Consider the following 26,387-nt stretch of genomic DNA (forward strand, 5'->3'; position numbering starts at 1 on the left):
TCCACTTGCTTATTACATCCATATTGAGCAGTAGTGCAATAAGCCCAATGTACTGTTTCTCTTGTAAACCATGGTACGGGGTACTACGTGTAGGGTTATTGACAGGGTGATGAATACGGACCTTATTTCACCAAAAAATTGCCTCACTAATGCACAATTGGTATTGGGATTCAACGAGCAAAATTTTCTTATTTTCATCTTCGGGTCAATTCCCTGCATAAACAGTTAAGTGTCATTTTGTCAAATCTTCTTTTAAAGATTTATTCTTTCTGTGCCTTGCCATGCATCACCTTGATTTGAATTTTAGTTCATAAATGAGAAGATGAAAGACGAACGGTCCACGACACAGAAAACCCCACATAATAAACTAACCTACAGTGATAAAAGAACGATGACATATTTACAAATTGATTTATTGAACTGATTTACGTAAACATGTACATTATAACAGTTTGATCAACGTACAATATAGGGTCGCAAGTTTATATCAAATATCAGATTTAGCATACATATTGACAATTAGATTTATATTAATAAAAAAGTGCCTTTAATTATTGCTATTCAAATTAAAAGTATCTTCACATGCGATACAAGGTGGTTGAATCTACTATCACATTTTACAACGTGTTTGATGTTGACGACTTTGTATTTTCAAAATGTCCAATGTTAAAGGAAAGTCTACTCAAGGCAGCAAGAGATATGGGTTCTCAATAAAACTCTACCATAACAACTATAGTGTATAATTTTGGTTCAGAAAAAGTCCACCTAAATCAACACAGCGATACATTTTGGGTCTCTGAAAGTTCCATTTAAGCCAGAAATTATATTTTACCTGAACTGCCACAGCCTGAAATTCAAAGCCAGGAAAAAACCTTAATTCAAACCGCTTTAGTGAGAAATTTATTCTAACCAAACCACTATTAGCAAAATGAAAATTTATCCTAAACACTATTGTAAGGAACAAAATTCCACCTTAACTGCAGTAATTCAAAATTAAATTATATTTAAACCAATACATTTGTTAACTTTACTAAGTCCATCTACAGTCACTGGATATTCTAATTTTGTCTGTGGTATCTATATGTCTATAGTGATGGACTATGTATACCAACAGATACTGTCCATGTTAAGTCTATAACACCAGTAACAACTGGCCCCTATATACATATAGTACAAACATTGATATCAACACAATAGTTCTGGGTAAGTAAAAATAATTATCAGGTATGCTGAATTCGATTTATACATACCTAATAATAAATAATTATGAGGTCCTCCACCAATCACACTATGTCAGATACACTTGACAAGACCTAGCAATACCTAGCTGACTAGAGTACACACTTTAACAACTCAGTTACTGATCTCTAACTTACATACCAATTTTAATCTATTTTACTAAGTTTGCAAAAATTAAAAATAACACTGACAGTGACAGTAACAAGATGCATTCTAAAGTGATATTTACTTTTCTCTCTGGACATTTTGGTCATCTGATATCATTAAATCTATTGTTATACTAGATCAAATACATATTCTACCAGAGGGTGTAGAATTTAGTTCAGAATCAAAGCTTTGCTGTGGTTCTGACTCCAAATTCTATCCTTGAAAGTAGAATATCAGTATCCTATTGACTTACATGATTGACTTTTTCTCCAACTTTTTACACATTATTTGGATAAAAAAACATCATAGACATTGAAAATGCACCACTAAATAAAGCACAATTTTTAAATAACGTAGATATGAACAAAGGTCATATTTAGAGAAAAGCAAAAACAATATGGTATACCGAAGGTATCCCTCTTTAAAGATCCATGCAAGACCTTCAGGGCAAGCTTGTGTAAAACTCTTATGTTCATGAGCTCTGGTGTCACTTAAGCTTGTCAATGGCATTCAGACGATATTTTGACGGTCTTTCAATTGTGATGTAGTAATCGTCACGGAGCGCAGCAATGTGGGGTACATGTATCCTACCGGAGTATTCTGTATGGGACATGTGGGGTACATGTATCCTACCCGAGTAGTCTGTATGGGACATGTGGGGTACATGTATCCTACCCGAGTAGTCTGTATGGGACATGTGGGGTACATGTATCCTACCCGAGTAGTCTGTATGGGACATGTGGGGTACATGTATCCTACCCGAGTAGTCTGTATGGGACATGTGGGGTACATGTATCCTACCCGAGTAGTCTGTATGGGACATGTGGGGTACATGTATCCTACCCGAGTAGTCTGTATGGGACATGTGGGGTACATGTATCCTACCCGAGTAGTCTGTATGGGACATGTGGGGTACATGTATCCTACCCGAGTAGTCTGTATGGGACATGTGGGGTACATGTATCCTACCCGAGTAGTCTGTATGGGACATGTGGGGTACATGTATCCTACCCGAGTAGTCTGTATGGGACATGTGGGGTACATGTATCCTACCCGAGTAGTCTGTATGGGACATGTGGGGTACATGTATCCTACCCGAGTAGTCTGTATGGGACATGTGGGGTACATGTATCCTACCCGAGTAGTCTGTATGGGACATGTGGGGTACATGTATCCTACCCGAGTAGTCTGTATGGGACATGTGGGGTACATGTATCCTACCCGAGTAGTCTGTATGGGACATGTGGGGTACATGTATCCTACCCGAGTAGTCTGTATGGGACATGTGGGGTACATGTATCCTACCCGAGTAGTCTGTATGGGACATGTGGGGTACATGTATCCTACCCGAGTAGTCTGTATGGGACATGTGGGGTACATGTATCCTACCCGAGTAGTCTGTATGGGACATGTGGGGTACATGTATCCTACCCGAGTAGTCTGTATGGGACATGTGGGGTACATGTATCCTACCCGAGTAGTCTGTATGGGACATGTGGGGTACATGTATCCTACCCGAGTAGTCTGTATGGGACATGTGGGGTACATGTATCCTACCCGAGTAGTCTGTATGGGACATGTGGGGTACATGTATCCTACCCGAGTAGTCTGTATGGGACATGTGGGGTACATGTATCCTACCCGAGTAGTCTGTATGGGACATGTGGGGTACATGTATCCTACCCGAGTAGTCTGTATGGGACATGTGGGGTACATGTATCCTACCCGAGTAGTCTGTATGGGACATGTGGGGTACATGTATCCTACCCGAGTAGTCTGTATGGGACATGTGGGGTACATGTATCCTACCCGAGTAGTCTGTATGGGACATGTGGGGTACATGTATCCTACCCGAGTAGTCTGTATGGGACATGTGGGGTACATGTATCCTACCCGAGTAGTCTGTATGGGACATGTGGGGTACATGTATCCTACCCGAGTAGTCTGTATGGGACATGTGGGGTACATGTATCCTACCCGAGTAGTCTGTATGGGACATGTGGGGTACATGTATCCTACCCGAGTAGTCTGTATGGGACATGTGGGGTACATGTATCCTACCCGAGTAGTCTGTATGGGACATGTGGGGTACATGTATCCTACCCGAGTAGTCTGTATGGGACATGTGGGGTACATGTATCCTACCCGAGTAGTCTGTATGGGACATGTGGGGTACATGTATCCTACCCGAGTAGTCTGTATGGGACATGTGGGGTACATGTATCCTACCCGAGTAGTCTGTATGGGACATGTGGGGTACATGTATCCTACCCGAGTAGTCTGTATGGGACATGTGGGGTACATGTATCCTACCCGAGTAGTCTGTATGGGACATGTGGGGTACATGTATCCTACCCGAGTAGTCTGTATGGGACATGTGGGGTACATGTATCCTACCCGAGTAGTCTGTATGGGACATGTGGGGTACATGTATCCTACCCGAGTAGTCTGTATGGGACATGTGGGGTACATGTATCCTACCCGAGTAGTCTGTATGGGACATGTGGGGTACATGTATCCTACCCGAGTAGTCTGTATGGGACATGTGGGGTACATGTATCCTACCCGAGTAGTCTGTATGGGACATGTGGGGTACATGTATCCTACCCGAGTAGTCTGTATGGGACATGTGGGGTACATGTATCCTACCCGAGTAGTCTGTATGGGACATGTGGGGTACATGTATCCTACCCGAGTAGTCTGTATGGGACATGTGGGGTACATGTATCCTACCCGAGTAGTCTGTATGGGACATGTGAATTTTACATACATAGAAGTGGGGGAATACGTATATCACGTTAAAACATATTCAATCGTCCATTCCATTGGCTACACTATTGATAAATATCATGATGCCATCAGTACAATCAGCTCCATTTTTGAGGATCTATTTCATTAACATTCATTCTTAACACACAAACAGAAATGCACACATAGTATTAGTCTATTTACGTAGACCCTTTGCAAACTGGGTACATTTTGCGGGGTGATGACTAGAGTTGGTCTTGAGAACAATTAAATCAACTGCAAAGCAGTTCATGAATTTGTTTCAAAGACAACACCAATTAATGAGTTTTGTATGGCTGCAAGGTCAGCAGATTCCTTTTCACTCTTCTCTACTGATTCTCCATCAAGACCACCATAATTGGAATTTGTACACTTTGTCAGGACCATGAGTTGATCATTCTTGTCAAGTTTCAGTTAAATTGGCGCAGCAGAACTTGACTTTAGGTTTGAAATAGTTTTTCAAAATGGCCGCCGTCGCGGCCATATTGGATTTTTGATCGACCCGAAAAATAACAACACTTTGTCAGGACCATGAGTTGATCATTCCTACCAAGTTTCAGTTAAATCCGCCCAGTAAAACTTGACTTTAAGTTTGAAATAGTTTTTCGAAATGGCAGCCTTGGTGGCCATATTGGATTTCTGATTGACCCGAAAAATAACAACGCTTGATCAGGGAGTTGTTAGTAACATTCCCATCCTATTTCATTGTTGAACTTATAGTAAAAAAAAAAATCCAATTTGAATAGATATTGAAATATATACAGTGAAACCTGCCTAATCTGATACCCTGTAGGATACAACAAACTGTTGGAACAGACAGGGTATAAGAATACACAAGCTTAATTTGGTATGTTTTTTAAGAAATGGGATTATTTCTGTATGTCATTAGGACAAGGTGCACAGAAATTGGGTGCGACATGTTTTCACTTTACAATTACATATTATATCAGTAATATAACTTGTTCTGAGTATCAGAGTTATAATTTGACGTCACAGCAACAGTAGCAGACCGTGGAAGTCAACTTTGAGTTTGCTAATGTCTTTCCCTTGAGCCAGAGGGCAAGACATTCGAAAATATCATCCCAGGGGTTGGAGATTTCTCTGTCATACCCTCAAGGTAGGTGACGAGTCTATAAGTCCACAGGATACATTTTTGACCTAACATATCTTTGATACCAGCTGTAGTTTTACAGTGCTCAGGAAAATCTTGACCTATAGACTATCAACCTAATGACTGAATGTCTACTCTTGTGAAGAAAGCATCAGTTGATTATTACAGCTTTTCTGAGATTCTGTTTGCGTATGGACAAGGTGTGATCATTAACTGCTTCCTCTGAACCACTAACTTGGATCTCCAATCAAACACCTGAAATGAAAATCAATATGAGGAATGTTTAGAAAGCACAGAAGATAAACTCACTAAATTATATGAATAAAGATATATAAGTATTAAATAATGATAGTGAAGTTTATGTTATCCGAGAACACTACTATTTTCAGTATACAATTAATACACATGACATATGAACACAACAGGAATCCCTCACCACTCGGAGCGTGCTGTGACAGCCTCCCTCCTCCTGATAGTAAAGTTTATGTTATCCGAGAACACTACTATTTTCAGTATACAATTAATACACATGACATATGAACACTACAGGAATCCCTCACCACTCGGAGCGTGCTGTGACAGCCTCCCTCCTCCTGATAGTAAAGTTTATGTTATCTGAGAACACTACTATTTTCAGTATACAATTAATACACATGACACATAAACACTACAGGAATCCCTCACCACTCGGAGCGTGCTGTGACAGCCTCCCTCCTCACCAGGCGCTTCCTATCATCAAGGACCGGCTCTAGACTTCGCACCACTCTGGTTTTGTATGGCAACAGTAGGTGGACAGGCAGAACACACAGCGCACTTATACATCGCAAGGCCTTTATCCGGATTTTCTGAGTTTGTAAAGCAAAAGGAATTGTCTGTATCTATATCATAATGTGTTGTAAGTCCAAGGATTCCGCTCTCAATATGTACATACAAATCTCTTTGTGCACTTGAAGTATGTCATGACAAAATTAAAGGCACTAAATTAGTCATTTCCAGACTTCAAAATATTGTCCAATCACTAGGCTTATCTCTGTGCTTTGGTGATTACTTGGCGACTAGTCCTAAATAAAAGTAAGCCAGTTTTACAGTTGAGCTGTCGCATCGTTCCTTTTATCTGGTATCACAGAGATCAAGGTATGCAGGAATCTGTAAAAGTGTCCAGACTAATCAACTAGTATCACCTACAAGATGACATGTACTGTACCTTTGATTCTGTCACGACATAGTCCAAGGGTGTAGAGAACATATATATATACATCCAAGGGTGTAGAGAATATATCTATATACGTCCAAGGGTGTAGAGAATATATCTATATACGTCCAAGGGTGTAGAGAATATATATATATACGTCCAAGGGTGTAGAGAATATATATATATACGTCCAAGGGTGTAGAGAATATATATATATACGTCCAAGGGTGTAGAGAATATATATATATACGTCCAAGGGTGTAGAGAATATATATATATACGTCCAAGGGTGTAGAGAATATATATATATACGTCCAAGGGTGTAGAGAATATATATATATACGTCCAAGGGTGTAGAGAATATATATATATACGTCCAAGGGTGTAGAGAATATATATATATACGTCCAAGGGTGTAGAGAATATATATATATACGTCCAAGGGTGTAGAGAATATATATATATACGTCCAAGGGTGTAGAGAATATATATATATACGTCCAAGGGTGTAGAGAATATATATATATACGTCCAAGGGTGTAGAGAATATATATATATACGTCCAAGGGTGTAGAGAATATATATATATACGTCCAAGGGTGTAGAGAATATATATATATACGTCCAAGGGTGTAGAGAATATATATATATACGTCCAAGGGTGTAGAGAATATATATATATACGTCCAAGGGTGTAGAGAATATATATATATACGTCCAAGGGTGTAGAGAATATATATATATACGTCCAAGGGTGTAGAGAATATATATATATACGTCCAAGGGTGTAGAGAATATATATATATACGTCCAAGGGTGTAGAGAATATATATATATACGTCCAAGGGTGTAGAGAATATATATATATACGTCCAAGGGTGTAGAGAATATATATATATACGTCCAAGGGTGTAGAGAATATATATATATACGTCCAAGGGTGTAGAGAATATATATATATACGTCCAAGGGTGTAGAGAATATATATATATACGTCCAAGGGTGTAGAGAATATATATATATACGTCCAAGGGTGTAGAGAATATATATATATACGTCCAAGGGTGTAGAGAATATATATATATACGTCCAAGGGTGTAGAGAATATATATATATACGTCCAAGGGTGTAGAGAATATATATATATACGTCCAAGGGTGTAGAGAATATATATATATACGTCCAAGGGTGTAGAGAATATATATATATACGTCCAAGGGTGTAGAGAATATATATATATACGTCCAAGGGTGTAGAGAATATATATATATACGTCCAAGGGTGTAGAGAATATATATATATACGTCCAAGGGTGTAGAGAATATATATATATACGTCCAAGGGTGTAGAGAATATATATATATACGTCCAAGGGTGTAGAGAATATATATATATACGTCCAAGGGTGTAGAGAATATATATATATACGTCCAAGGGTGTAGAGAATATATATATATACGTCCAAGGGTGTAGAGAATATATATATATACGTCCAAGGGTGTAGAGAATATATATATATACGTCCAAGGGTGTAGAGAATATATATATATACGTCCAAGGGTGTAGAGAATATATATATATACGTCCAAGGGTGTAGAGAATATATATATATACGTCCAAGGGTGTAGAGAATATATATATATACGTCCAAGGGTGTAGAGAATATATATATATACGTCCAAGGGTGTAGAGAATATATATATATACGTCCAAGGGTGTAGAGAATATATATATATACGTCCAAGGGTGTAGAGAATATATATATATACGTCCAAGGGTGTAGAGAATATATATATATACGTCCAAGGGTGTAGAGAATATATATATATACGTCCAAGGGTGTAGAGAATATATATATATACGTCCAAGGGTGTAGAGAATATATATATATACGTCCAAGGGTGTAGAGAATATATATATATACGTCCAAGGGTGTAGAGAATATATATATATACGTCCAAGGGTGTAGAGAATATATATATATACGTCCAAGGGTGTAGAGAATATATATATATACGTCCAAGGGTGTAGAGAATATATATATATACGTCCAAGGGTGTAGAGAATATATATATATACGTCCAAGGGTGTAGAGAATATATATATATACGTCCAAGGGTGTAGAGAATATATATATATACGTCCAAGGGTGTAGAGAATATATATATATACGTCCAAGGGTGTAGAGAATATATATATATACGTCCAAGGGTGTAGAGAATATATATATATACGTCCAAGGGTGTAGAGAATATATATATATACGTCCAAGGGTGTAGAGAATATATATATATACGTCCAAGGGTGTAGAGAATATATATATATACGTCCAAGGGTGTAGAGAATATATATATATACGTCCAAGGGTGTAGAGAATATATATATATACGTCCAAGGGTGTAGAGAATATATATATATACGTCCAAGGGTGTAGAGAATATATATATATACGTCCAAGGGTGTAGAGAATATATATATATACGTCCAAAGGTGTAGAGAATATATATATATACATCCAAGGGTGTAGAGAATATATATATATACATCCAAGGGTGTAGAGAATATGTATATATAGTCCAAGGGTGTAGAGAATATATGTATTCTGAGAGCATAATCCCTGGGATTCTATGCTGGTTTAACCGTGACACAAATCATCAACAAAGGGTGTTTTTGTGGTTTTTCCTATATAGAGTAACCTCCCCTTAACTTCGTATATAATTCCTTTTGGATAACTTTAGCACCGTTAGACTAGGACACTTTCATTGACCAGGTACCCTAGCTCAATTGGTTAGAGCCATAGTGACACAATCTAGGATGAGATTCCTGGTCTAGCCCCTATGAATTTTTACACTCAAAACTTGTTGATTGTTATTTTTTTCTCAAAAAAGTCTCGCAAGCTATGGTTTTCTTTCTAGAAATGTTTTATCAAAATTATGGTCAATCCTGAAAAAGCAGTAACACTAAGTTACAGTTTATGTCAGTGGTACAGGGATCCTTAAGAACTTTTATTATTGAAACTTAGGACAACCGTGTCTTACCATTGAGGACGGATGTGTACACAGCTGGAGTAACTGTGGTACAAGAGTGTCTACATGCTTAGATATCACATCAGGTGCATCATGGGTAAGGTCACATAATATCGTCATGGTGGACAGTTGAAGGTCAAGGTCATCACACAACAAAGAGTGTACCATCAGGGGGAATAACTGCAACAGTAAATGAAAAGCGAAACATCAGGGGGAATAACTGCAACAGTAAATGAAAAGTGAACCATAAGAATAATTTGAGGTTCATATATACCGCTTTATCACAACCTTGTACTTAGGTTGTCTCAAAGCGGTTCACAAATTATTATTGTGGAAAAGGAAGAGTAACTGCACTGATTACAGTAACGGAAGACTTAGTTCCACCAACAGGTATTACATCATAATTCTAACAATCGTGTAATATAACAATACACAAATACGTTAAAGACTAGCTATTTGACAACTTCATTATACAGTAATAATTCGAACTTTATGGGACCATCGGAAAACAATTGAAACATGGAGACTTCGACTCGCGAATGTTGAGCTGTAAACATCTTTTTGAGGTTCTGTATATACTGCATAAAATCCAATGTGATTGTTAAGATATGGGACACAAGGCAAGAAATTTAATTTGAAATCTATCAATATTGGATTTAACATTATAAGAAAAATATTGTTTGCATGTTAAGGTGTTGATATGTCCCCTGGACATTCCAATATTTAGTTGTAATTTTCAATGTTTTCCTAACGATCTGACCTTGATTGTAGTTTGAAACAGCAAGAAATTTGACCTGTTAAAGTTAAGATTCATAGATGAAATATCAGTAGTTTGATATAAGGAAAACAAATCTGGACTTTGCAGAAAATTTAACACATCGAGAAATTTGTGAATCTTCCAAGTTTGATTTATCGAAATTTGACTGTATCGTGATTCCTAACTTACTGGTGGCAGTTCACTGAGCAGCACTTGTTTGGGGAGAATTTTCAGCATGTGTGATAAACAGATCAGGTAGTTCTTCTTTGTGGCTGGAGTGAAATAGCAAATTAAATGTTTACATCAATTAAGAAAATGTCAGTATATATGTAATTTTATTAACTCAAAATCAGACAGGGAAAGACAATAAAAAAACCAAATCGACTGATCACAGAAAGAGAAGTTAATATTGGTTTGTAACAAATTATTAACAGAAATATAATTAATAGCTTTTCTTTCTTATTTCAGTAATGCATTTTTCTCAGTTAAAGTACTGGAGGCAAATGGATTACCGTTCCTTAACCACACTCACCAGGAGGGGAGCTGGCGAACCCCTCTTTTAGTCTCCCGACATTTTCCACAAATATCCTCTGTTTGTACATTATCCGTATGTTAGCACCAAGAGGCTTGGAGAGTACATCAGGGAAATCCCCTAGAATGATCTCGAACCCAGTAGCAGCCAGTTCTCCAATGGACTGGTCATCCAATAGATTTGTGAGCTGTCACAACATATGTGTACATTAATAAAAAAAACAAAAAACAGGACCACTGAGGAAGCTACACTGATTAATCCGAACATAGAAAGAGGAGTAAACCTTATTCTGTAGCTATTACTGGTGGCAAGTTTGTATTACAGAACAAGTTTTACCTTTTACCTTCAAAGCACAGAGGTCTGATATTTTTACACAATCAATAATGCTTTTGAGAAATACCACATGAAATATAGCATGAAACATTTTTCAAGTTTCAACACTTTGCCATCCTACTCTTGTGGGGTACTTGCAAACAAAGTTTTGCTTCGGGCAGGTGAGCTAAAAACCCAGTTTTTATCTATCTATTGGAAGACGATGCGTATTTTGATATACTTCAAAATATACAATCCTAGGTGACAGAGTTTAGAAGTATAACCCAGACACAGTGATGGACCGACTGTCATACAGAGTGCTGACCTATTTCACTCTCTAGTAGTATCAATTGGGTACTAATAGAATGGCTTCAAACCGAACAAACTTTTCTATGTGATATCTGATAACACATGTTATCCTGTGAAACATGCCGATATTTTGAAATTCATCTGCACTGACTCTACATTAGCCGTAGTAAAACTTGACTGAAAGTTCAATTCAACATAAATCCAGATAAAAATAATCACCATTGAGATAAAATCCTTAGCTTTGCTATGGCCTCTCATGGCAAGAGCCTTTGTGAACCAGATCAGCTGATTCAGTGCAGCTCTTTTTCTACCTTCCACAGTGTCACTTCCCAGAACACTATTTATTGTGTCAATTGATGACTGTAAAAAATTCAGTAGACTTTCACCTGGAAAATGATAAACAAGACGATTAAGAAAAGAAATGACAAGGCAATGCTTTGCTAACAAATATTGAGATTAGAATAAAAAGATTTGGTGTATCAGTATTATCATGTGACGTTTGTGTTATGTAGTGAATCTTAGTATGATATTCTGTCACTTGTAATGAAATGTTACAGATGTGTTATAAAATGTGACCAGATTATTAATGGTTTAGATGTACAACAGCCAATGTCATAATAAGGGAGAAGGTGCAATATTTACAAAATGCTTAATAATGTATGTATAAAAGGCATCAAGACTTTCTTTTACTAGATCATATCGGATATGAAACACATTGACATCCTATAACACATAACATGATGCAGAACACATTGACACATTATAAATATGATAGCAGAAGCATCACTACCCCAAACTTATCGTACAAAAAATCTCAAAAAAAAGCACTGATGTAAAAATCTCCACTTTTACCCGTAAAACATTATGTGTAAGGTAAGATGTTATCAATATTATAAAACAGTATCGTTTTTATTGACTATCAACAATCTGTATCATATAAAATACTGACCAGTGGGCCACCTGTTGATGAGTCCAGCCAAACATTTAGCAGCAGTTCTCCTGGTTAGTTTATGGTCTGACTGGAGGGAAAGTGACCACAACTGCTGGCTGTAATCGGACAGACTGGACTCCAGAACCTGTTTGGGCAAAAGTAAAGCTATGAACAATGAAACTGTGTTCATTGAAAATCATCAATTCTGCCTTTTCTGATTCTTATATGCAGAAATTGAATTAAAATATCTCTACACATTGTGAAATTTCAATGGAGTTCAAATTTCATGGTGAGAAGACCGGAGCATATTTTCAGGTATTAAATTTCAAAGAACTCATTGGCAATTATCATTATCATATCATACTTGTTATAACATGGAAATAATTTTCATTGGGTATTAAATGTTATTACCATTACATTATTTTTCTAGAATTTCGAACTCCATGAACATATTAAATATGCAGTAATAATTAGATATAATAATCTTGACAATGTGTTATTTCATTCTGTCACCACTACCATCAGATCAACCATCATACACACTAGTGAAACTCTTACCTCAACAGGACAGGAACATATCACAGGGGATGCTAGGGTTATCAATTCTGTCTGTTGCCATGGTGATGAAGTCTGTGATGTAAAATAAAATGTAGGAAAAAAAATGTTTCTTATAAATGTGTATTGAATGCAGGTTAACTCTTTGCAAAGTTAATTCTAACTGAAAGTAATTATATCGCATGCATTTATATAAAGTGGTAGGAGATCTAGAGTCAATCACACCTGTATCCTTAGTTATGCCTACCTGTAGTGGATAGAAAGGTGTGGAGGGTGTACAGGAAAGGTATGCTGTCTCGTTGTGTAGATATAGCTGTGTCAGACACCTGCACAACTCTGTCAATCTCCTGTACAAAAAACAAGCTTACTTGGTACTGATGATGTATTATGCATACATTTATACAAAATGAATCACAGATATTTCTAATTACAATGTATTCAATTGTTTTAATTTTACTATATGTCTCATGTATTGGAAGTTGCCTTTGATTTATGTATGCTAGACATATGCAGCTCTTACATAACTTTTAAAATAATTCTACCGGCTGTTTTCTAATATGAAAAGACCACACACAAATAAGAACTTTAACAGACTGTGAGTTTTCCTGGACTTACTTTTCATTTAAATGTACAACAATCTGACGAACACAGGTGGTTAGATGCTGTAGGACATCTTCATTGTGCACACAGCTATTGTGATGGCTAGAATCTGTTGCCATGGATACAAGAAGACTGAAGAGTTCCGGCAGGGTGTGACTGTAAAGGACAGTCAGCATGTCTGGTCGTGATACAGCAGATGTAGTGATGACCGATAAACAGCTGGCCACAGACTGGACGTCTGGCTCCCCAGTGGACACTGTGTATCAACATCAAACATTAACTTCTTTTGTATGAGGGAAACACAGAGTATCCCCAAGGGAGGTCAATACACACTGAACATTTTATTTGTACAGCTTATAAAGTAACATTACATGATAAAATGAATATCTGTGAGAAAAGAATTTAACAAATTATTTGCTGCATTTAAACTTCTAAAACAGACAGATTTTAGAAGAAAACTGGGTAAACCCAGTAGCTAGAAACATAAGGTTTGCCTTCTACTAAGACAAAGCTGATCAGGATTATACAAATTAAAAAGATCTTTATAAAAGTATATTGTCTACTGTATTGAAACTATTGTAAGCTTCAGATAAGGATATAATCTATACAGCTAGAAACTTATTCACAGTTAAGATACAGGGTAGGTCCTAAGAACCCCATTGATTGTTTGGGTGAACTTACTCTGTGCCAGACAGGACAGGTAGCTGACAAGCTCCTTGACAACTAAGCTCAGGATCTCCGTGGTGACAGAAATGGCTGCCAGTGCGGTAAATACCATGTGATGTTGTTCAGGATCGGAGCCATCAACATCCATTGGTTCTGTGTGAAGAATTATAACAGTCAATTCAGCATATGATTAGTCCAATGTGTAGAAGAACATGTGAGGATATGGCGAGGGCCAGAAACAAGTATGGATACAAAAATGAAACATGTTTTAACAACCCAGGTGTGGTATAAAATGGTCTGGGGTGGATGTTGCGGTATCTGTGCTGTGGCATTCAAGTGAGGTGGCACTATATAAATGATACTGTTGGAAGTACGGTCCCACTACAAACAGAACACAATACATCTCCAGCACACACGCAGGCGTACACACATAGGGAGATATTATCCAGATGGTATAGGACTAGTAGTTAGTGCCTGATAAGGCAGTTCCTGGGAATTCCTCAAAATTGTATCGATTAATGTATATGCTAATTGTATTCATTGTATTAAATTGTATATCTATGTACTGTAAAGCGCTTTAGAGTGGTTTAAGTTAGCTAGATAGGGCGCTATATCAAATGTTGTATATTTATTTATTTTATGTATTTTTAAAAATTCTACAATAATTTTCTGTTATAGACAAAGACTGTTTCATTATCTAACCTCGCTGTCCCTACCTCATTACCTGGTACTTCCCTCACTCCCAACCTTCCTTAACTCACTCACCCCTGAAGACAGATTTTAACTCTTCAGATTCAAAGCTTGGAATAGTTCATTATGAAAGTTCAGGGGTGAATGAGTTAACCCACAACTAATTGTACCATAACCTTAAAAACTTACCCTCCCCTTTTCATATTGTATTTGTCCCATTAAATGAGGACTTTTTCTCATGCATCCTGTACCCAGTGGTCTTATCACTGGTTAATTGCGGTATGACAAGTTACATTATAAGGAATAAAATGTTACAAACTTGTTCTCAGTTTCTCCAGTAGACAAGGCAATACCACAGATTTCAGAGTTGCTGCATCAGTTTTAGCCATGGTGGAAAGGACACTACAGCAGCTGAAACTGAAAGGAAAAAAAACCCAATAACAAGAGGCACAATGGGCCTGAATCGCTCACATGGTATTAAATCTTACACTTGTAATCTTGAAAGTGGACTAAAATACAGCTACAGGCAAAGTTTCATTGTTTGATTAAAAAATCTATTAAAAGATTTAAACATATGACCCCTGTGACCTTGAAATGCGAACAAGGACATTAGTTTTAACATACTTTACAGCCTTTCATCACAGCTTGCTACTGGCCAAATATCATCATCCTAGGCCCTTTGAATATTGAAAAGAAGTTGTTTAAAGGTTTTAAAACATATTTGACTCCTGTGACCTTGAAGATAAGTCAAGATCATTCATTTTAACAATCTTTGTAGCCCTTCATCCCAGCATGCTACTGGCCATATATAATCATCCTAGGCCTTTTGGTTATTGTGAAGAAGTTGTAAAAAGGTTTTAAAAATATCTGACCCCTGTGACCTTGAATATAAGTCAAGGTCATTTATTTGAACAAACTTGTTAGCCTTTATCCCAGCATGTTACTGGCCAAATAGCATCACCCTAGGCCTCTTGGTTATTGAGAAGAAGTTGTTAAAAATATTTTTGTCATATTTGACCCCTGTGACCTTGAAAATGGGCGAAGGTCATTTATTTGAACAAACTTGGTAGCCCTTCATCCCAGCATGCTACTGGCCATATATAATCATCCTAGGCCTTTTGGTTATTGTGAAGAAGTTGTAAAAAGGTTTTAAAAATATCTGACCCCTGTGACCTTGAATATAAGTCAAGGTCATTTATTTGAACAAACTTGTTAGCCTTTATCCCAGCATGTTACTGGCCAAATAGCATCACCCTAGGCCTCTTGGTTATTGAGAAGAAGTTGTTAAAAATATTTTTGTCATATTTGACCCCTGTGACCTTGAAAATGGGCGAAGGTCATTTATTTGAACAAACTTGGTAGCCCTTCATCCCAGCATGCTACTGGCCATATATAATCATCCTAGGCCTTTTGGTTATTGTGAAGAAGTTGTAAAAAGGTTTTAAAAATATCTGACCCCTGTGACCTTGAATATAAGTCAAGGTCATTTATTTGAACAAACTTGTTAGCCTTTATCCCAGCATGTTACTGGCCAAATAGCATCACCCTAGGCCTCTTGGTTATTGAGAAGAAGTTGTTAAAAATATTTTTGTCATATTTGACCCCTGTGACCTTGAAAATGGGCGAAGGTCATTTATTTGAACAAACTTGGTAGCCCTTCATCACAGCATGCTACTGGCCATATATCATTATCCTAGGCCTTTTGGTTACTGAGAAGAAGTTGTTTAAAGTAAAAAGTTGACGACGAATGGATGACGGATGCCGCACCATGGCATAGGCAGGTGAGCTAAAAACCTAGTTTTTATCTCATCTATTAGAAGACGATGGGTATTTTCTGATATAGTTCAAAATATACAAATCAGGGAACCTCACTTTAGACAAGATGCTTATTTATAAAAGTCACACAATAGAATTAATTAAGAGATTACCTATCAATAATTTATACAGAGATCAATTAGAGTCAACAAATAAAGATTTTTTGTTTGTTTGTAAACAAACCGTTTTTCTAATAACATCTGGCCTCACAATTATGTATTTCTTAAGACTTCAATGAGTATCAGATCAAGAAATGCATTGGTCAGGAAATGTTAGGACATAGCTGTCAACCCTCCTTCATTAGGTGGGAGACTCCCTAATTATGACCAAAATTTACCAATTTCGAAACTCCCTCATTCAAGTCCAAACTCACACAAACTCAAAATCTACATCCTGTGATCAAATGATCTCCTAGTTACTGCAGGGTGTGTGTACTCATAACAGGTGTGTCTGAACCAAATGATCTCCTAGTTACTGCAGGGTGTGTGTACTCATAACAGGTGTGTCTGAACCAAATGAATGCCTTTTGATACATATACAGGAAAAGATAATTTCAGGAAAGCAGTTTCAGTCGCATTTCATGCGCTTTCTCCCTCATTTGAAATGTGGAATAAGGGAGATATCATTGGAGGTTTCAGTGGGGGACACCTATGTTAGGAATAAAATGTGAGCATTTCCCTGGTTTCATTGACAACCAATTAGAATGCTCTCCCTTAGAATCCATCTGTTACTAACCGGACATCTTTGTCCTCATCTGTGAATGCCCTGTCCACCAGTACTTTAGCCATTACAGGAGGGTCAGTTACAGCCAAGGTCAATGGTAGCTGTAGAAAGGTGTCCAGACACTGGACAGCGGCTACTCTCAACTGGACATTACTCTCAGATATGGCAGACATGACTACAGCATAAACTGAGTTCTGGAATTCACTTATAGACTTCTTTACTAGAATAGAAAAATGAAATGTCACGAATTAGACAATAGTAAATAAATTTATCTTTACATGCTGCTCATAAAATCATGTGAGTTTCGACCACAATGTAAAATCATATGCACTTTTAAAAGATCATTATTTTTTTAAAAGCATCAGCTGTGTTTTAACAACAGGGATATATTTGTTATTTTATTGGTTGTTTACCTTTTTCAGAGCGAATCTGTCTCGTGACTCGGAGAAAACTGTGTATTGACTCCATGACAGCTTTTCTGTCCGATGCCTGCAAATCCCAACAAATAATTAACAGAGAATAAGTTTAAAATGTTTATCAATAACAAGAGATCCCAAAGGGGTCTTGGCGCCCACCTTTGTACCCTCTTCATTAGTTCTTTGTCAGTTCGATCTTTTCTCTTCTTTCCTCTAACCTGTTTGCTCGAGTCATGCTAACATTAATGCACCTTGAGGTAACTTTTGATCTAAACTTAATACTGATGTGTATGAAAGCCAACTTTCAAAGTGAGTTTGCCATTTCACATATTTACTTGTACAGTACTTAATGTGAAAGAAATAGAATCGATCATTGCAATATGAGAAAGATCTGTTTAGTTCTTCTTTTAATCCATTTTGTTTTAATGATCAGTCTCAAAATATAACATGCACAACGAGAGATCAAGGGGAACCTACATATAAAATTTGAGAAAGATCCCTCTGGTACTTCCCGAGAAATAGCGATAACAAACTTTCACTATCAAAATCCAAGATGGCTGCCTGTCGGCCATGTTGTTTATCCGATCAGTCTCAAAAGTTGTCCTGCTCAACTAAGGACTAAGGGGAACATACATATAAAATTTGAGAAAGATCCCTCTGATACTTCTTGAGGAATAGTGATAACAAACTTTCAATATCAAAATCCAAGATGGCTGCCTGTCGGCCATGCTGTTTATCAGATCAGTCTCAAAAGTTGCCCTGCACAACTAAGGACCAAGAGGAACCTACATATAAAATTTGAGAAAGATCCCTATGGTACTTCTTGAGAAATAGTGATAACAAACTTTCAATATCAAAATCCAAGATGGCTGCCTGTCGGCCATGTTGTTAATCCGATCAGTCTCAAAAGTTGCCCTGCACAGCTTAGGACCAAGGAAAACCTACATATAAAATTTGAGAAAGATCCCTATGGTACTTCTTGAGAAATAGTGATAACAAACTTTCAATATCAAAATCCAAGTTGGCTGCCTGTCGGCCATGTTGTTTCTCCAATCAGTCTCAAAGGTTGCCCTGTACAACTAAGGACCAAGGGGAACCTACATATGAAATTTGAAAAAGATCCCTCTGGTACTTCTTGAGAAATAGCGAAAAACAAACTTTAAATATCAAATCCAAGATGGCTGCCTGTCGGCCATGTTGTTAATCCGATCAGTCTCAAAAGTTGCCCTGCACAGCTTAGGACCAAGGAAAACCTACATATAAAATTTGAGAAAGATCCCTATGGTACTTCTTGAGAAATAGTGATAACAAACTTTCAATATCAAAATCCAAGTTGGCTGCCTGTCGGCCATGTTGTTTCTCCAATCAGTCTCAAAGGTTGCCCTGTACAACTAAGGACCAAGGGGAACCTACATATGAAATTTGAAAAAGATCCCTCTGGTACTTCTTGAGAAATAGCGAAAAACAAACTTTAAATATCAAATCCAAGATGGCTGCCTGTCGGCCATGTTGTTAATCCGATCAGTCTCAAAAGTTGCCCTGCACAGCTTAGGACCAAGGAAAACCTACATATAAAATTTGAGAAAGATCCCTATGGTACTTCTTGAGAAATAGTGATAACAAACTTTCAATATCAAAATCCAAGTTGGCTGCCTGTCAGCCATGTTGTTTCTCCAATCAGTCTCAAAGGTTGCCCTGTACAACTAAGGACCAAGGGGAACCTACATATGAAATTTGAAAAAGATCCCTCTGGTACTTCTTGAGAAATAGCGAAAACAAACTTTAAATATCAAATCCAAGATGGCTGTCTGTCGGCCATGTTGTTTATCCGATCAGTCTCAAAAAATGCCCTGCACAGCTTAGGACCAAGGAAAACATACATAAAAAATTTGAGAAAGATCCATCTGGTACTTCTTGAGAAATAGCGATAACAAACGTTCAATATCAAAATCCAAGATGGCTGCCTGTCGGCCATGTTGTTTATTCGATCAGTCTCAAAAGTTGCCCTGCACAGCTAAGGACCAAGGGGAACCTACATATGAAATTTGAGAAAGATCCCTCAAGTACTTCTTGAGACCGGACGACGGACGGCGGACGACGGACCACGGACGCAGGGCGATTTGAATAGATGATGGTGGGCAAAAAATTCAGAAATCTCTTCCTGAATATTGATTTACAGTGTATGTTGTGGTAATGTTAATCCCAAATTTAACTCTTTCATGATCTCAAAACCATGAATTTACCACTGCAGACGTTCATTTTTTCTACATGATTGCGAAAAATACATGACATGAAACCAAAGCACTATACATTATGAGCATCTACCATTTGAGTTCTCTCCAAACTTTGGTTTTTGTTTGTGAAGTTCAGCAGTTACAGTCACCTACACATGTTAGAAGGCCATTACACTGAGGTGGTGTCAACAGCAGATCACAAAACTTTAGCACACTGATCACATGGACTGATCACATAGACTGATCACATAGACTGATCACATGGACTGATCATATAGACAGATCACATAGACTGACCACATAGAATGACCACATGGACTGATCACATAGACTGATCACATAGACTGATCACATAGATTAACCACATAGACTGATCACATAGACTGACCCCATAGACTGATCACATAGACTGATCACATAGATTGACCACATAGACTGATCACATAGACTGACCCCATAGACTGATCACATAGACTGATCACATAGACTGACCACATAGCCTGATCACATAGACTGACCACATAGAATGACCACATGGACTGATCACATAGACTGATCACATAGACTGATCACATGGACTGATCATATAGACAGATCACATAGACAGATCACATAGACTGACCACATAGACAGATCACATAGACGGACCACATAGACTGGCCAGATAGACTGACCACATAGACTGATCACATAGACTGACCACATAGCCTGATCACATAGACTGACCACATAGAATGACCACATGGACTGATCACATAGACTGATCACATAGACTGACCACATAGACTGAACACATAGACTGACCACATAGACTGACCACATAAACTGATCACGTAGACTGACCACATAGACTGATCACATGGACTGATCATATAGACAGATCACATAGACAGATCACATAGACTGACCACATAGCCTGACCACATAGACTGATCACATAGACTGACCACTTAGACTGACCACATAGACAGATCACATAGACTGACCCCATAGACTGATCACATAGACTGATCACATAGACTGATCATATAGACTGACCACATAGACTGACCAAATAGACTGATCACATAGACTGACCACATAGACTGAACACATAGACTGACCACATAGACTGACCACATAGACGGACCACATAGACTGACCACATAGACAGATCACCTAGACTGACCACATAGACTGACCACATAGACAGGTCACATAGACTGACCACATAGACTGACCACATAAACTGATCACGTAGACTGACCACATAGACTGATCACATGGACTGATCATATAGACTGACCACATAGACTGACCAAATAGACTGATCACATAGACTGACCACATAGAATGACCACATGGACTGATCACATAGACTGATCACATGGACTGATCATATAGACTGACCACATAGACTGACCACATAGACTGATCACGTAGACTGACCACATAGACTGATCACATGGACTGATCATATAGACCGATCACATAGACAGATCACATAGACTGACCACATAGCCTGACCACATAGACTGATCACATAGACTGACCCCATAGACTGATCACATAGACTGATCACATAGACTGATCACATAGACTGATCATATAGACTGATCACATAGACTGACCACATAGAATGACCACATGGACTGATCACATAGACTGATCACATGGACTGATCATATAGACAGATCACATAGACAGATCACATAGACTGACCACATAGCCTGACCACATAGACTGATCACATAGACTGATCACATAGATTAACCACATAGACTGATCACATAGACTGACCCCATAGACTGATCACATAGACTGATCACATAGACTGATCACATGGACTGATCATATAGACAGATCACATAGACAGATCACATAGACTGACCACATAGACTCATCACATAGACTGATCACATAGATTGACCACATAGACTGATCACATAGACTGACCACTTAGACTGACCACATAGACAGATCACATAGACGGACCACATAGACTGGCCAGATAGACTGACCACATAGACTGATCACATAGACTGGCCACATAGACTGACCACATAGACTGACCACATAGACAGACCACAGAACGAGTGTTAATACCTGTGGATGGCTGTAGAATATCTGGACTAGACGTGTCACCACCAGGGACAGAACTTTACAGCAAGTGACCTCTGATCCTGCTGCCACAGCACAGAGGAGACGACACGTGGGGACCATTAGGCGTAAATCATCATCGCCTAGGTAACGGCTACATTCTGAAATTGATAACAAATACAGGATGCCTTCATAAACTTCAGGCTTAATCCTTTGATATTTTTTTAATATTCCTGGAAATATATTTCACCTTCTACTTAAAAAAAAGTTGCCATCAAAATTACAATTTCTGAATATCAAATCTTATCATCGCTACACATAATTGAAGCTATTTTCTCCTTACAATTAGCAGTTCACCTTATTCCTTCACACACACATATTTCTATTGTTAGAATCTGTCATACCAGTTTATCCATGGGCAGAACATTGGACATAAAGCATTGTATGTATATTGTGAAACTGAAATCATCAAAACTTTGATTTAAAAGTAGTTGTTTTAATTCTGGACCATTCTTCTGAATTTACAATGAATGTTATGGAATTTATATTGAATGTAGCATTGAAACTGAACATGTCTTGACACTAACTGAAAATTTATCTTTTTGCAAAATATATTTGCATCCTTTGCTCATGGTACTTTTCCAATTTCCAACAGATTGGTAGCATGTATGTACTTATTGTTACACTCATATTTCCTCATATAGATGACAATTTTCAGGTGACATGCATCCTGATTGTGTGCTACAGGTATATATGTAAAGGCAAGACTATATATAGATTTCACACTTAATGTTTATCATGGCTAAGCTTTTCGAGCTAGTGTAAAAAAAGTGTTAAAATATCATACCACTAAGTACAATATTTGTAGTATATCAGGATACTTTACCATTCCAGATCTCTGACACAAATTCCTCAGCACATGTCTGACTGTCTGTGATGATAGTCTGTGAAAAAGATATCAACACAATTTATACAACAGATGATTATATCTTGTTATGAGGTCTTATCTTGAAAAAGAAAGTAAACGTAGGCACAGATCACAAAAGTAATTTACATGGTTGTCAAATTGGTAGTGTTCTTTCAAGTCAGTAACACATTGAAATATCAGAATTTTACAGATTTAGAATGCTATGCATATCATATTTTACACATGAAGTACATTAATATCTATAAACACACTTACTTCCTGTGAGAAGGTGGTTGTCATGGCAGTGAGAGCCAAAAGAGCTGCAGCCTCGAGCTCCTCATCTCCAGATCCAAACACCTTTAAAGTATAAACAGCATGTGACAGTGGTCCTGTAGGTTTACTCTGCATAGTTAATATTTCACAAACTTAATTATTTCACAAACTTAAAGTGGTATATTATTTCACAAGCTTAATGTACATTATTTCACAAGCTTAATGTACATTATTTCACAAGTTTAATGTATATTATTTCACAAGCTTAATGTATAATATTTCACATGCTTAATGTATATTATTTCACAAGCTTAATGCATATTATTTCACAAGCTTTATGCACATTATTTCACAAGCTTAATGTTATTATTTCACATGCTTAAAGTATATTATTTCCCAAGCTTAATGTATATTATTTCACAAGCTTAATGTATATTATTTCACAGGTTTAATGTATATTATTTCACAGGTTTAATGTATTTTATTTCACAAGCTTAATGTATATTATTTCTAAAGCTTAATGTATATTATTTCACAGGTTTAATGTATATTATTTCACAAGCTTAATGTATATTATTTCACAGGTTTAATGTATATTATTTCACAAGTTTAATGTATATTATTTCTAAAGCTTAATGTACATTATTTCACAAGTTTAATGTATATTATTTCACAACCTCAATGTATATTATTTAACAAACTTTATAATGTTTATTTTTACGGTACTGTGATAGGTTAAACAGTACAACTCATACACATACTATACTTAATTTACCCGGGCCAGTACTCACAATTAAGAGATTTATATAGTTTTTGGAATTTTAGGATAAGAAATTTAGCAGCAATGAAATCAAGTTGATGATATAAGACCTACCTCTCGTTTGATACAACCAAACAATGACGTCCTATACTCCAGCAAACATTTAGACCCATACACCTTAGCTGCTGCTTCCTGCAAGTGAAACAATAAGACTGGTTCAATTATAAACACTAGGACATTTCTTACTTACCTTTTACAAATAATGATTACCTGAATTAAATATAAATGAAGAACATCTTTAAATGTGGGAGGGGACATCTGATGTACCATCATTTTCTTTCTCTTATATTTTGACAATTCAGGCAGGAAAAATAATGGGAGCTTGACACATCTATACCATTTATAAAATTTTAAATTAAAATGAGTGAACCAACATAGGCTCTTGTACAATGCTGCCAACAATACCAGTTGCACAGGTTTCAAGCCTATCCAAAAGCTGCAGAGCTATTGATGTTTACAGATTAGACAAGTCCAATTCATCTGATTGATAACATGCAACATTCAAGTTTCACAAATTGCTTGAAATCCCAACTATAAACTTAGCGAGTACTCAAAGACGCTATAATATAAACTTAGCGAGTACTCAAAGACTCTATAATATAAACTTACCGAGTACTCAAAGACTCTATAATATAAACTTAAAGAGTACTCAAAGACTCTATAATATAAACTTAGCGAGAACTCAAAGACTCTATAATATAAACTTAACGAGTACTCCAAGACTCTATAATATAAACTTAGCGAGTACTCAGACTCTATAATATAAACTTAGCAAGCTCAAAGACTCTATAATATAAACTTAACGAGTACTCAGAGACTCTATAATATAAACTTAGCGAGTACTCAAAGACTCTATAATATAAACTTACCGAGTACTCAAAGACTCTATAATATAAACTTAAAGAGTACTCAAAGCCTCTATAATATAAACTTAGCGAGTACTCAAAGACTCTATAATATAAACTTAACGAGTACTCAAAGACTCTATAATATAAACTTAGCGAGTACTCAGACTCTATAATATAAACTTAGCAGGCTCAAAGACTCTATAATATAAACTTAACGAGTACTCAAAGACTCTATAATATAAACTTAACGAGTACTCAAAGACGCTATAATATAAACTTAACGAGTACTCAAAGACTCTATAATATAAATTAACGAGTACTCAAAGACTCTATAACATATACTGGGACACTTACCAAAGTCCTAAGTGAGTCCACTTTAGCACTGGTCACATCAGAAGACAGTTTTTCCAAAAGTAGTGGACAACAGTACTGACCAAACTGCCCGCTAGCGGCCAAACAGCCGCGCAGACCAAGGATGAGGTCTTCCTTAGTAACTCCATTGGGGTCACCAGGCGGCTGTACAGAACATGACAAATAATAGGTAAATCTGGCAGGAAATCTAAAGAGTACCACTATCTTCAAAGCATATCATTATCACTACATATAATAACAGCCTAACCCACTTAGTAATCGAGCAATTTGGTCTAAGCTGTACATATCTATTAAAAGTTGTCCAGTGATGAGCAGACTTACTGGAGTGAAGTCCACTGGAAAGGTGACCACCTATATCTATTAAAAGTTGGCCAGTGATGAGCAGCAGACTTACTGGAGTGAAGTCCACTTGAAAGGTGTACACCTATATCTATTAAAAGTTGGCCAGTGATGAGCAGACTTACTGGAGTGAAGTCCACTGGAAAGGTGTACACCTATATCTATTAAAAGTTGGCCAGTGATGAGCAGACTTACTGGAGTGAAGTCCACTGGAAAGGTGTACACCTATATCTATTAAAAGTTGGCCAGTGATGAGCAGACTTACTGGAGTGAAGTCCACTGGAAAGGTGTACACCTATATCTATCAAAAGTTGGCTAGTGATGAGCAGACTTACTGGAGTGAAGTCCACTTGAAAGGTGTACACCTATATCTATTAAAAGTTGGCCAGTGATGAGCAGACTTACTGGAGTGAAGTCCACTGGAAAGGTGTACACCTATATCTATTAAAAGTTGGCCAGTGATGAGCAGACTTACTGGAGTGAAGTCCACTGGAAAGTAACAGGATACCACTTCAAACATCTCCTCCACAAACACCCCTGTAAACAGTTCAAAGCTGCATCTTAATACTTCTTTTTCATTGGGGTCGAGGGGCCATAAATTAAAATTGGGTATAAAATAACAAATCTCAAGGGTATATTTCCACAGTTGGATATTCAATCACTTTGAACTGCAGCTTCCAACAACAAAAACAACAACAAAGTTTTTA

The 26,387-nt window shown here is 37.2% G+C and overlaps 1 protein-coding gene across 1 annotated transcript in view; it reads right to left on the reverse strand.

Moving 5' to 3' along the window:
• Window positions 1–4,762: 4,762 nt before the first annotated feature.
• Window positions 4,763–26,387, reverse strand: part of LOC110464717 (MMS19 nucleotide excision repair protein homolog) — a 29,772-nt gene continuing 8,147 nt past the window's right edge. Inside the window, exons 7-26 of the mRNA XM_021520085.1 lie at window positions 26,156–26,217; window positions 25,324–25,485; window positions 24,176–24,253; window positions 23,305–23,385; window positions 23,008–23,065; window positions 22,128–22,282; window positions 17,806–17,881; window positions 17,405–17,612; window positions 15,174–15,271; window positions 14,180–14,317; window positions 13,514–13,754; window positions 13,146–13,245; window positions 12,902–12,973; window positions 12,362–12,488; window positions 11,632–11,798; window positions 10,792–10,978; window positions 10,449–10,531; window positions 9,515–9,682; window positions 5,969–6,129; window positions 4,763–5,539 (exon numbers count right to left, since the gene is read on the reverse strand). Of these exons, the coding sequence (XP_021375760.1) occupies window positions 5,515–5,539; window positions 5,969–6,129; window positions 9,515–9,682; window positions 10,449–10,531; window positions 10,792–10,978; window positions 11,632–11,798; window positions 12,362–12,488; window positions 12,902–12,973; window positions 13,146–13,245; window positions 13,514–13,754; window positions 14,180–14,317; window positions 15,174–15,271; window positions 17,405–17,612; window positions 17,806–17,881; window positions 22,128–22,282; window positions 23,008–23,065; window positions 23,305–23,385; window positions 24,176–24,253; window positions 25,324–25,485; window positions 26,156–26,217 (2,447 nt within the window). The 3' untranslated portion in view covers window positions 4,763–5,514. The remainder of the gene's footprint in view (window positions 5,540–5,968; window positions 6,130–9,514; window positions 9,683–10,448; window positions 10,532–10,791; window positions 10,979–11,631; window positions 11,799–12,361; window positions 12,489–12,901; window positions 12,974–13,145; window positions 13,246–13,513; window positions 13,755–14,179; window positions 14,318–15,173; window positions 15,272–17,404; window positions 17,613–17,805; window positions 17,882–22,127; window positions 22,283–23,007; window positions 23,066–23,304; window positions 23,386–24,175; window positions 24,254–25,323; window positions 25,486–26,155; window positions 26,218–26,387) is intronic.

Source organism: Mizuhopecten yessoensis, unplaced genomic scaffold, assembly GCF_002113885.1.
Source record: "Mizuhopecten yessoensis strain PY_sf001 unplaced genomic scaffold, ASM211388v2 scaffold1539, whole genome shotgun sequence".
NCBI classification, from domain to species: domain Eukaryota; kingdom Metazoa; phylum Mollusca; class Bivalvia; order Pectinida; family Pectinidae; genus Mizuhopecten; species Mizuhopecten yessoensis.